Genomic DNA, 12,827 nt, shown 5'->3' on the forward strand with positions numbered 1-12,827 from the left:
TCGGACTCGCTGTCGTTCGCTTCCCCCACCCTTCCGCCGCGCCACGGCTCGCCGAAAATCAAGCGACCCACTGACTTTTGACAATATTTCTTATGCACTTAACATACTTCCACAAATAAAATATTTTTATCTGGGAAAGTACTCAGGTTGCCGGTTATGACAGTATTTTTTTGCCGCTAACAACCTAATTTGTTCAATAAGCCGTCAACTTTGACAGTCTGTAAGCTCTTTTCATAAGCTTTCCGAATATGTAATAATATGTAACTATATCACGTTCATGCGTCGTATATTTCATTTTACAACTAAGGCTCAAAAATTAAAAAAATTTCCAGGTTGCAAATTTGAAATAAAAAAAAATTATACATTTCAATGTATTATTATGAAATCTACCATGAAAAAAATCAGTGCGATTGTGGAAGATCTTCGGGATCGTCCAGACTAATAATTAGTTAATTTGTTTATAAGGCCATAACTTGTAAACTATTTAACTTACCGATTCCAGATTTCATGTGAGTTATTAGGAGGAATGAGAGGATGCGCTGCCAATACGTTCTGGTAATAATAACGCAGTTTATAAATGTTTAATTCAAAACTTCTTCTGTTTATTACTTTTCTGTAATCAATATTTTTTGACTAGTTTTGTAGATCTTTTGAAGACGAAAAAAAAAGTACCTTACTGTTTTCTCGTGGAAGTGAACGGAAAAAAGTTATAAATGAAAAACGTAAATTTACGTAAAAATTATACAATTAACCACCCTGTAACAATCTTCTCCCTATTTTTATGACTGTGGAAACTAATATGTTATTGTACATAATATTTAGCATCTATAGTGATAAATTCAATTTGCCGAAACAAAAAGTCGCGAAATGGTCATTTCCCAGCTTATTTTCCTGGCCTATATTATTTAGGACTCTGAGAGAAATAACTTTCAAGATCAGCTGACATGAAGCTATATCAAAATGTAAACACATCAGATTAAAGATTATTACAACACGGTCAATTATTGTAGGCTCGCTTGGGAACAAACTGTACACAAATATTGTGTCTTAAATTTGTTCGAAATATGTAAAGGATAGTTTTAACCTGTAAAATCACGTTTTCAGTTATTAAACAAATTTTTGAAACAATGTTTTTCTGTTTGCTTCAGTTGGGTGCCAACGTGGTGGTTTTTCTTTGCGTGAACGTGGTGGGCATCTTCATGCACAATCTAATGGAGCACGCGCAGAGGAAGGCGTTCTTGGACACGAGAAACTGCATCGCCGCCAGGTTGGAAATGGAGGACGAAAACGAAAAACTGGTAAGTTGTACTCAACAAAAAAATAAACCATCCTAAATGTCTTATATTATGCAAAATGTAAAAAATTTGCAGTTGTTTGATCTTTCGTTCTTCTGTCATTTGTAAAGGGGTGATTTTTAAATGATTTTCATTTTACTGAAAACATTTTAATTCTTAATTTGAAAGAAAAATAAAGACCTCAGTGGCTCGTTGACAAATATCATCCTGATCTCCTTTTCGAATATTAATGTGATTCTCTGTGGTCTGGTTGTAAAGGGCCATATAGAAACAAGGTTCGGGAACTGGAAATCATTGATATTCATCGCTTGTTCCCCTTTCACCGTCAGGATTACGTACCGTCTCACCTTTCCGGACTATGCAAATTTGCACTTTCTCGTTAAATTTTATCTGTTGCCCCAACTTTGCTGAATGCGAATGACCTTTGCCTTTCCAACGTACCTACAACCAATAAAGGAAATTAAAAAGTAAACAATATGCGAAAAAGCTCCGTATTGTTTGCTAAATGTCACATCAGTTTTTTTTACCGGCAGTTATGGGCGAGAATATCTCCTTTGACATGGATATATCTTTGTACAGTAAGATGGGGAAATGTGCGTCATTATGCTTCTCCTAGATGGTCTGTGTTCATCTACCTATGGCAATTTTACTTATTACTATGGCAAACAAGATGAATAGGGCATTTTGTTATAATTCCTTCAGTTTGATGTTGGTCAGTAAAGAAACTTTTATATAGCCATAGTCCTCACCAACTTCTTGTTGCCATATTACTCTCAATCTTGAGTAACGTGAAAATTTGGCTTACTTATATGACAAGCAACATAAACAAGGTCTTTTAATGAGTGAACAGCTTCTTCCAAATCAGGTGTTCTTTAATAACACAGCTACACAAAAAATTGAGTTTCGGGCTCAAAGGTCAGACCATGTTTATCACACGTTTTTTGGGTCGCTGAATCCGAATCTGAGGTACATTTAACCCCATCATCTCAAGAATTTTCATAACCTCAAAAAAAAACGATATTCTGAACAATTAAACCATATAACCATAAGACTCAAGCTTCCAACGCTAAATCCAATCAACCAAATCCTATAAACATTTAACCCAATGATATCCCAACCTAATAAGCCCATGAACCCAAACCCCAACAACCCTATAACCCCATAACCAAGCGAATAAATCATGGACAATCTGTATTATTGCAAAACATCACACAGCTGAGAACTGCTTGAAAACCTAAGTACTCAAACCCAAAAAATTCCCATAACCCTATAACACCATAACCCCGTAACTTCATAACCCCATAACTAATAAATCATAGGCAATCTATGTTATGGCTAAACGTTAACGTGGTTGAGAATTTCTTAAAAACCTCAAACCCCAAAACCCCCATGACCCTACAATTCATAACCCCACGATTCGAAAACCGAGTGTTACAGTCGATCTAGTTTTTTTTTATAAGTTTAATAGGTAGGACCGTCGACATTAGCGTTACACAATATACACCTCGAAGTGGTTGCGCGATCGGATTTGGTACATCATATAGCTCGCATAAGAGCTTTTGAAAAAAAATTAATTTGTAGGATAGACCGTACTATAAATTAATCAATAAAACTAAAATAAATAAATGAATGAGAAATGTTAAGAATCTCTCTTGACTGGAATTAAATGAAATTAAAATCTAAAGGATAACAGTAGATAACCCAAAAAATTATATTACTAGAATGACTTGAGTGCATAGGATTTTAAGAAATCCTCAACCACGTTAACGTTTAGCCATAATACAGATTGCCTATGATTTATTAGTTATGGGGTTATGAAGTTACGGGGTTATAGGGTTATGGGATTTTTTAGGGTTTGAGTACTTGGATTTTCAAGGAATACTCGGATATATGATGTTTTGCAATAATACAGATTGACTATGATTTATTCCCTTGGTTATGGGGTTATGGGATTATAGGGTTATTGGGGTTTGAGTTCATGGGCTTATTAGGTTGGGTTAAATGTTTAGAATATCGATTTTTTTGAGGTTATGAAAAATCTGGAGGTGATGGGTTAAATGGACCTCGGATTCGGATTCAGCGACCCAAAAAACGTATAATATACACCGTATATATACACCGTTATGGTACGTAAAAAATTTTTATTGATGTTCTTTAACCGTTTCGTATACGATATACAGGGTGTCCTTTGATACTTCAAAAAACTGGGTGTTAAATTTTTTCCTTTGAAATATAAAAATTTCGAAATTTGTACACGAATAAATATCAATTGTGTCTTAAGAAAAACGTGCAAGTCATTTTTATCCAAATAGCAGTGGCGTGGATACGGATTGCTTGAGGAAAATAATTGAAAGAAAAATATGTTATCAAAACAACTGTATTAACTATATGTTGTAAAATCAGTGCAGTAATGAATTGGCCGACATGCCTTTTGGTATATGGAAAATGTAGATGTAATTCTTTAGCAAGACGATATGCTAAAAAATTTCCAGGTCGACAAGTTTTTCAACCCAGTGCTTTTGCTGGATTTGGCCGAAGGTTTCTAGAAGGTACTTTTTTGGCTCATACTAGAGAACGCGCGCGTCTGCGCTAGGTAAGGACTACAGTTGTGGAAGAAGCCGTTTTAAATACCATTAAATAGAATCCTCACACAAGTCTAAACTGAAGTCAATGTTTCTAAATCTGTGATCCACATAACATTAAGAGAACAACAATTATTTATCTGTCGCCTAATAAGAGTTCAATAAATTTTACCCCAGGACAACAATGCTAGACTATATTTTGGCAACCGGTTCAGAAATAAACACAACGAAAATAATGACTGACGAGTCGCGTTTTACAAAAAATGTAGTAATTACACAACATGAATGGAGTGACAATAATAAAAAGGCAACAGCTATGTACCTACCCAATATCAATTGTTGTTAATATATGGACTGGACTCTCGGTGACCATTTATGACTAGTTGAACTGCCGCCACATTTAAATGATGTTCAGTATTTAAATTTCTTGGAACATCCTTTGCCAGATCTATAGAAGATATACCCTTGAAGATTAGTAGTAGTTCCTTAATAACCATTTTGCTGGGCGGTGAATTGGATAACGGCAAGATGCAGCCGTAAATTGGCTTGCCAGGTCACCCGACCTGAATCTTTTAGATTTTTATTTTTACAGATTTATGGAAGGCAAAGTTTAAACTGTTTTTATTGTTCAACTTTAACATATTGAAACTTAAAAAATAAGTTATTTCCCTATTATTAATTTGCCTTAAGTTAATAAAATATTTGCAATTTCATTATTCGATGTACAAGGTGATTCAGTCATAATATCATTAAAAAAAAATTAGTAGAATACGAATACGTGACTAAAAAAATTAAAATACATATTTACGCTGAAAAAAAACTATTTTCAAATCATTATTTGAACCCCTTTTCGGACCGCTCATGACCGTTGACCCACAAGGGTTTAGTGAGAGTGAATCTACTGTAGTAGTCGGTCATTAACCTAGTTTCTAATGCGGTTTTAATCCGTAATGAACAACAACGAATAAACAGAGCTTTTTACCTAGACACATGAATGAATAAGATATTTTTTTTACATTTTAAATATTAACAGGTATTATTTATTTGTTAAGAAAGGATATATATTGTATAAGGATAATAATTGTTTTTTAATATTAGGTTGCTACAATTCAGTGTTTTTAATATTGTTAACGTGTTCACTACGTTTTATAATTGAATATGAGTTTCTACTATTACGTTCAATTAATTATTCAGTTTGTAGTACGTGGACCTTATTGTGTAACTTTTCAAAGAGTAGTATGGTAACAATCTATTTAAAATGACAGTACTGCTCACCCGCCCATAATATCTTAATAAAGTTGTGATTCACTGCACTTTGATTTTGAAACCAATTACAAAATTAAAGACGACTGAGGAAATCAGCTGTTTCGGTTCAACGTTCGAACGCTTTGTACTCCGCCGACCGGGCGCGTTCCGTATTACGAACTAGGGTGCCGAATTAACAGGAATTAAGGGGTAATTTACTTATATTTTAAAAGGTCTAGTTAATTTTTTTTTCAGTTTTTGGTCTTTTTTAAGTTTTCCGAATACGTGGTTAAAATTATTGCGTGATGACTGAATCGCCCTGTATTGTGACTACTAAATTATATTTTTAAATTTACTTCTGTCGTTTTATGTTATCTCTATCCTACACGTTTTCAACTCGTCTGTCTTTTTTGTATTATGCAAAACCCTTAGAATATTTAAGAAATTTTGAGTTTTAGCTTATTTTTCCACTGCTATTGGGAATAAAGTAATTTGCAGTTTTTCTTAAGACAATATTTATGCGTGTACATTTGTTTTGACATTTTTATCTTTACCCGATTTAAAGATAATTAAGAAAAACTCATTATTATTCCAATAGAAACCCCCCCTCCCCCAAAGTGGTGTAAACTGGACACCCTTTATATCGAAGATTTATTAAAATCTACCATATTTGTAAATGGTCAATGTGCTGTTATAGTCCTATTAGCTTAATTAGAAAATGAAATGGAAACCGAGTAAAGGTAGAGGCGTGTGAACTTGGCGTTTGAAAGTGTCTGTGTTTGCAGGAAAGGCTCCTCCTGTCGGTGCTGCCCCAACACGTCGCCATGGAAATGAAAAATGATATAATATCGCCGGTCGAAGGTCAATTCCATAAAATTTACATCCAGAAACACGAAAACGTGAGGTGAGTGGTGCACATTTTTATAATAATCTTGACGATTTATCATTACACGTGTTGTACGATTTGTACGTAAACGTTTACATGCGGATGGTATTTATAAAGTTCACAAACGAGATGGTCTGGGATAAGAAATTTTGTAAAAAACGTTGAATTATTAAACATATTTATTTGCTTAAATAATAAAAAAACGCAAAATACTAATCGGAAATCTGAAGATGGATCAAGGTAAAATCCGATACTAGGCTGAAATAAATCGGACAATATAGTTTTATTTATTATTTTAAAATAAAAAACCTGATTAACTAAGGATTTAAAACGAAGTCTAAAATCACCGATTTTTAAGATACAGATTGTTGATGTTTAAAGAATTAGATATCAGTTTTTTTACACTATACTATCACTGAGTTCTCAAATAGATTTAATCTGCAGTGTGGAATTAAAAGCTCGAGGTTTTAAAAAAAAATTTTGACACAACGGCAAAATCGCAATTTATAGGTTTAAACTTTTCACAATTTCGAAAAGAATGATTCCCGTAACATTACTTTGTTTCTACAAAAAATTTCTGATAGTTCGCAAACTATTTTTATTACTCATGTACGGTTATGGACTGTTCGCTAACGGTTGTGGATTTTGCGCTGCAAGAACGGATGTTTAGTTTGACATTTTAAACTGCAATTTCAATTAAGGATAACAAACTACCACCAAAGAGAAAACAAGGCTCTGTTTACTGAAATCTGTCACTGGTTAGTTGGAGTAGAAGCTTCTTTGCTTCAGATTGTGAGTAGCTTAGGTATTCTTAAATGTCAGTAAAGAGAGTGGACTGAAAAATAGAATTATTTTAAATTACGATATTATATGGAGGCACAATTTTAATTCTAATCAACGTTTTTTTTTTCGCTTTTATCCATATTAGTTATAAATAAAGAAAAATATAAATAGCATAACTGATACTACAGCAATTCGCCAAGAAAAACGAAATTAACTTATAAGTAGACATCGGAAACTTTGTGGCGACAATAAAAAAGCAGGATAGTCTAAATCTGTCGTGCCGCTCTATGTTCACAATACACAGTGCTACTGATTGCCATAAAATACGTGCCATACACTCGACCAAGCAAAGTGTCAAACACACAAGCGCAAACGACAATGAAATAAATACACGGCCAACGACCCTCAGCAAAAAACTTGGATTGTTCATCGGCACGCCAGACCGACAGGGCAGGCAGTAGGGTGTCGTTAGATACGTATGGAATAAATTGATCGATGCGAAGCCTAAGATCAGTGGCAGAATTTGTACACTGTACAGGGTGGTTGATTTTCGATAGTTTTATAGGGTACAGCCAAAACGGTGATAGATACAAAAAATCTGATATCGATGTCCCGTCCTCTTTTTTTGAGTTTACTTCGCTGGTAGAAAAAAGTGTGTACATAATTTGTTCTATTTTTTATTAGGAACCCAGTGGCGTACTCAGATTTTTTACAAATCGCACAGTTTTTCCGATATTACATAAACATAGGTTTTTTTAAATAGAACATCCTGTATTTGGCCATCCCGTTGAATAGCATTTTTTACCTTTTCAGCCATATATAATAACAGATACTTTTTATTTGCCTAAATGAAGAAAAATTTAAAAAATGATATTTATTCAGTTGGCCATGAGATTTATTTAGTATTGGTCTCTTCGTTGTCTATTATTTTTTTTTTATATTAGGCACCTAACTCAGACTAAAAAATTACAAGAAAAAATAAATTAGATTATCCGTTTATCTTTACTTAATAGGTTTAATTATAAGTACACTTATAACTATTAAACATAAACTAAACAAATATAACACCTATAAAATGAGAGAAACAACAATAAAACAAAAATGACATAACAAAGTCATAGCAAGTTCTCGAATTGTCGGCAATTTTCGTTGATACATAATTGACAACGATTGGCAATGGAGCGGCTCGCATTGTAAATGTATATATTTGACGCCCGCTGAATATAGTTTTCAAAATGTTCTCTTAGCTTCTCGACATTATTAGCTCTATACTTATAAATTTTGTCTTTGAGATCCCCCCAAAAATAGAAGTCTATAGGGGTTAGGTCTGGTGACCTAGGCGGCCACCTGTTTGGTCCGTACGTACCGATCCAATTGTCCCCGAAATTATGATTTAATAATTCTCTAACTATGTGGGCAGGCGCACCATCTTGCTGAAAGAACATGTGATATCGTTGAGCTAGTGGCATATCGTCCAGCGGTTCAATAATATTTTCTTGTAAAATTCTCACATATTTCTGAGCGTTAAGGTTTTCATCATACATTTCGTCTATTATGGAAGAGAGCTACCCATACATGAAAACCAAACCGCCCTTGTTGAATTCTGGCCACAGTTTGGTGAGGATTCACATCTGACCAATAACACGCATTATGCCGGTTGATTCGCTGCTTATAAAAGCCTCGTCGGTCCAAATAACATTTTGAAAAAAAAATGGAGTCTACATGAGTTTGTTGCAAAAACCATTGGCAGAAAATGACGCGTCTCTCTTCATCTCCTGGATGCAAATGGTGGACTTTTCTTATAGTATATGGTCGAAACTTGTGGTTTTAAAAAATTCTCAATGCTTTGAATTTACCAATTCCTATCGTCCTTTCAATTTCTCCGCTGGATATATTGGGATTTGCGACAACAAAAGCTAAAGTATTGATTTCATCATTTTCTCTATTCTGTATATTATAAGATTTAGCTCTCGGTTTGTGAAAAGAACCAAACTCACACAAGTTATCATAGAGTCTGCTAAAAATTTTCTTTTCTGGCTGATGACGCTCTGGGTATCTCTCCAAATATAAGTTTAAAGCTGTGTCACTATTTTTTTCACTTTCAATGTAACACTCTAACATTTGAACTTTGTGAAGATTTTCGTACACCTTTTTTATACCTTTCAAAATTAATAAAACCCAGTAATAGACGTTTAATAAGCTTTCAATGAGTCAAAAATAAACTAACTGTCAATATTAAACAACAAAAGACTAATAAATAAATAACTTGGCCAACTGAAAAAATATCTATACATTTTTGCATTTTTCCTCATTTAGCTAAATAAAAAGTATCTATTATTATATATGTCTGAAAAGATAAAAAAAATGCTATTCAGCGGGATGGCCAAATACAGGGTGGTCTATTTAAAAAAACCTATGTAACTAATGTAATATCGGAAAAACTGTGCGATTTGTAAAAAGTCTGAGTACGCCACTGGCTTCCTAATAAAAAATAGAACACGTTATATGCACACTTTTTTCTTCTAAATTGAATGACAACGGAGCTAGAGAGGTTAACGTAAATGGGCCATTTTTCAATAAAACCCTGTATATCTAAAACTAATCAAGTTGGCCAGGATCTTTTGGTACCAGCGAAGTAAACTCAAAAAAAGAGGACAGAACATCGATATCAGATTTTTTGTATCTATCACCGTTTTGGCTGTACCCTATAAAACTATCGAAAATCAACCACCCTGTACAATGACACAGATTTGTGAGATTACTAAAATGTGAAGTAGTTGATGGTTTGCCACCATTAGTAAAAATAGCATATATGAAAAACTTCGACTATTTTAGATATGCGCCTGTAACTTCAGTAAATGTTGAACTGTCATTTTCGTTTTTGAAATGAATATTTACCAACAGCTGAAGACAATTAAGAGAAGAAGTAAGAAATTATTATTTTGTTAACTTTTGCTGATACTTATAATTACGTACTACACCTATATATTTTATGGCAAGTTCAGTATGAAGCGTTTAGTGTAGAAAAATAGACACTGCCCTTTTTGTTTTCATACTGTTATGCAAATATGTACTTACATATAGGCACCATATTCTTTTAAAGTGTGCAGTTATAAGAAGGCAACGGTCGTGTCACTTTTTGTTTGACTAAAATTACATAAAAGAGAACCCGGCCAGCCCTGTACCACATTGCAGCCACTCTAACATTGCCGATCTCAGCTTTGTTTTGATTCCCATAAAATCCGGTTCCGAACCGTTCTAATCATGCGCAGTCTGAAATATGCGTTCATGTTTACTTTGAACGGTTCAGAATTTCGCAGATGTTTGTTTTGGCTTTATTCGAACTTGATTCGGAACCATTCTGAATCATCCGAAGTAGTTATAACTCTCTAACACGAATTGCTTAGAACTGTATTATTTGGCGCATGCGTAGTTATTCCCATTTTCCCAAGCTCCGTTTGGCATTCATAATTTTCTCATTTCCTGTTTTTCGTTTAAGAAAAGCATCTTTTTATTGGATTTTATGAGTATATTTTTGTAATGCGTTCTGGTTTTCAAATAACTCCGGATAGTTCCGAATCGTTCAGCATTTTGTCTATTGCGTTTATAGTTCTGCGATGATTCTGGACTGTTCAGAAATAGAGAAACCAAATAAAGCTCTCAACTTATAAGTTATGATATAAGGCTTGCTTCTGCAACATTCCCAAACAATGAACAAATTTGATTTGATTTTTAAGCAAAAATTGACAGATGCAGACTGTCAGCAAAATTTAGTTTTCTCGGAAACATAGGTTTATTTTTTGGTGTAAATTGGACATTTTAGAGAGGAAGACCTAATTTATCGAATTTGACATGAAAATTTTCCAGTTTTTTTACAGGGTGGTCAAAAAAAAATTGAATATGAAGTTCAGAAAATGTGGAATACTCGAAATTTTTAAATGGAAACCCCTAATTTTTTTAACGTATTCGCATTCTGCACTAAAATTAAGTGAAACTTTGTTAAATTTTCCCTATATCAAAACCCAGTGGTTTTCATTTTATTTACGAATAAACATTTCCCTTTTCTTAAAATGAACAACTGTCACAGGTTTTTATTTGTCACATTTATTTAGTTCCTTGTGGGTCGCTGCTCTAATAGATTCCGGTTATATATGCTATTTTATTTGGGACACTAAAAAATAGTATGTATAGTACTCCAGTAACAACAAAGTAAAATTGTATACATAGAGTAAGGCAAGCATTTGAGCATCTATCACTGGATTCTATTAGAGCAGGGAATCACAAGGAACTAATCTAAAGGTGTGAAAAATGTTTAGAAGTTGAGAAGTTGAAGGAAGACATTTTAAACATTTATTAAAATAAATTTGACAATTAAAAACCTGTGACAGTTTTCATGTTGTTACTTACCTGTCACGGCCTGTGCGAAAAAAATTTAAACTTAATTTTAAGAAAAAGGAAATGTTTATTCGTAAATAAAATGAAAACCACTGGGTTTAGATATAGGGAAACTTTAACAAAGTTACACTTAATTTTACTGCAGACTGCGAATACGTTAAAAAATTAGGGGTTTCCATTTAAAAATTTCCAGTTTTCCACATTTTATGAATTTCATATTCAATTTTTTTTTACCACCCTGTATAAAAACTGGAAAATTTTCCTGTCAAATTCGATAAATTAGGTCTTCCTCTACAAAATGTCCAATTTTCACAAAGAAATAAATATGTTTCCGGAAAAACTAGAACAACATCCAGAGGTTATGCCACGAACCTAGAAATCACCCTGTACGTGGTTAATCGTTATAGAATCGAACCCTGTTCCGTTTCTATGTCCTTTTCATTCCCTTTTCCCTAATTGTTTCGCCCCGTTATGTAACAACCTGCCAAATAAATTAATAAAAGAAATCCAGACTTCAACGCGGGCGAACCGAGTGATAACTAATGCCCTTTAGAGGCCTCGTAACTGCTACTCTACAGGCCGAAAAAATACACGAAGGTGGCGTAACTAAAAATAACGCCAGCGCCCTTTGAAGCCGGCCGAAATAACGACACGAATCTTTTGGTCGACGCCGACGTTGCCAATTGTAAATAAACACGTCTAGAACGGGCGCTCTGATTGTTTTTAATTATGGCTCCTTTGAGGCTTTCTCTATCCCTGGAAACAGCGGCGAAAATGTAACGGTAACGGAAGGAAGTGGGTAGAAGCGTAAATACAGCAATTCCGAGAAGAGCTGCACGTATTTCAAATAAATTCCGTATAGATTACAAAATTAACCGCTTAATTTTTCATTGACTATCGGTTGTAGAATAACTGATTGTTCAGTCCATCTTAAATGGAAACACTCTTGAAAAAATGCATTTATTGACATATTTAATTCGTTTTTTATTCTTGAATTTATTTACTGGGACTGGTCAATAAAATAACTTAGTGTATAATTTCCAATTTGTTTTATTTTACGATCATTTAGGACTTACCCTATCTTCAGAAAAAAACAGCATGTTTTAATTTTCCAAAAATTTGTCTAAAAATTTTTGTTTAATATGATGGTTTTTTCTGAAGGTGGGGTAAGCCCGAAATGATAAATAATGAATGATGAAAATAAAACAAATTGGAAATTATACAGGGTGATTCATTAACAATGGGAAAATCGAAAGCTGAAGATACTACACGTAAAATAGTGACCATTGGCGCAAATATGCCTTATCCGAAAGTTGATAGTTTCGGAAATACAGGGTGTTGAAAGTAAAAATTTTTAATCGTTTTTTTGCGATTATTCTGAAAATATGTAGGTTAGGAACTTGAAAATTTGCGAAACTATATTTTTTTAAGCGACGAATAAGATGTGTGTTGCAATTTCAGCGTTGGTCATAGAGGGCGCCACTTACGACCAATTTTACCGAAAATTTAGTTAATAATTTTTTACCCTGTATGTCTAATATGAAACTTGATTCAAAACCTGAAAGAGCAATNCAGGGTGGTCAAAAAAAAATTGAATATGAAGTTCAGAAAATGTGGAATACTCGAAATTTTTAAATGGAA

The 12,827-nt window shown here is 33.7% G+C and overlaps 1 protein-coding gene across 6 annotated transcripts in view; it reads left to right on the forward strand.

The window, feature by feature from the left end:
* LOC108904553 (Ca(2+)/calmodulin-responsive adenylate cyclase) overlaps positions 1 to 12,827 on the forward strand; it is a 350,154-nt gene that overhangs the window by 195,141 nt on the left and 142,186 nt on the right. For all 6 annotated transcript variants that reach the window (XM_018707158.2, XM_018707159.2, XM_018707162.2 and 3 more), the window contains exons 3-4: positions 1,149 to 1,298; positions 5,908 to 6,026. In XM_018707158.2, coding sequence (XP_018562674.1) covers positions 1,149 to 1,298; positions 5,908 to 6,026 — 269 coding nt within the window. The remainder of the gene's footprint in view (positions 1 to 1,148; positions 1,299 to 5,907; positions 6,027 to 12,827) is intronic.

The sequence above is a fragment of the Anoplophora glabripennis genome, unplaced genomic scaffold, assembly GCF_000390285.2.
Source record: "Anoplophora glabripennis isolate ALB-LARVAE unplaced genomic scaffold, Agla_2.0 scaffold99, whole genome shotgun sequence".
Classification (NCBI taxonomy): Eukaryota; Metazoa; Arthropoda; class Insecta; order Coleoptera; family Cerambycidae; genus Anoplophora; species Anoplophora glabripennis.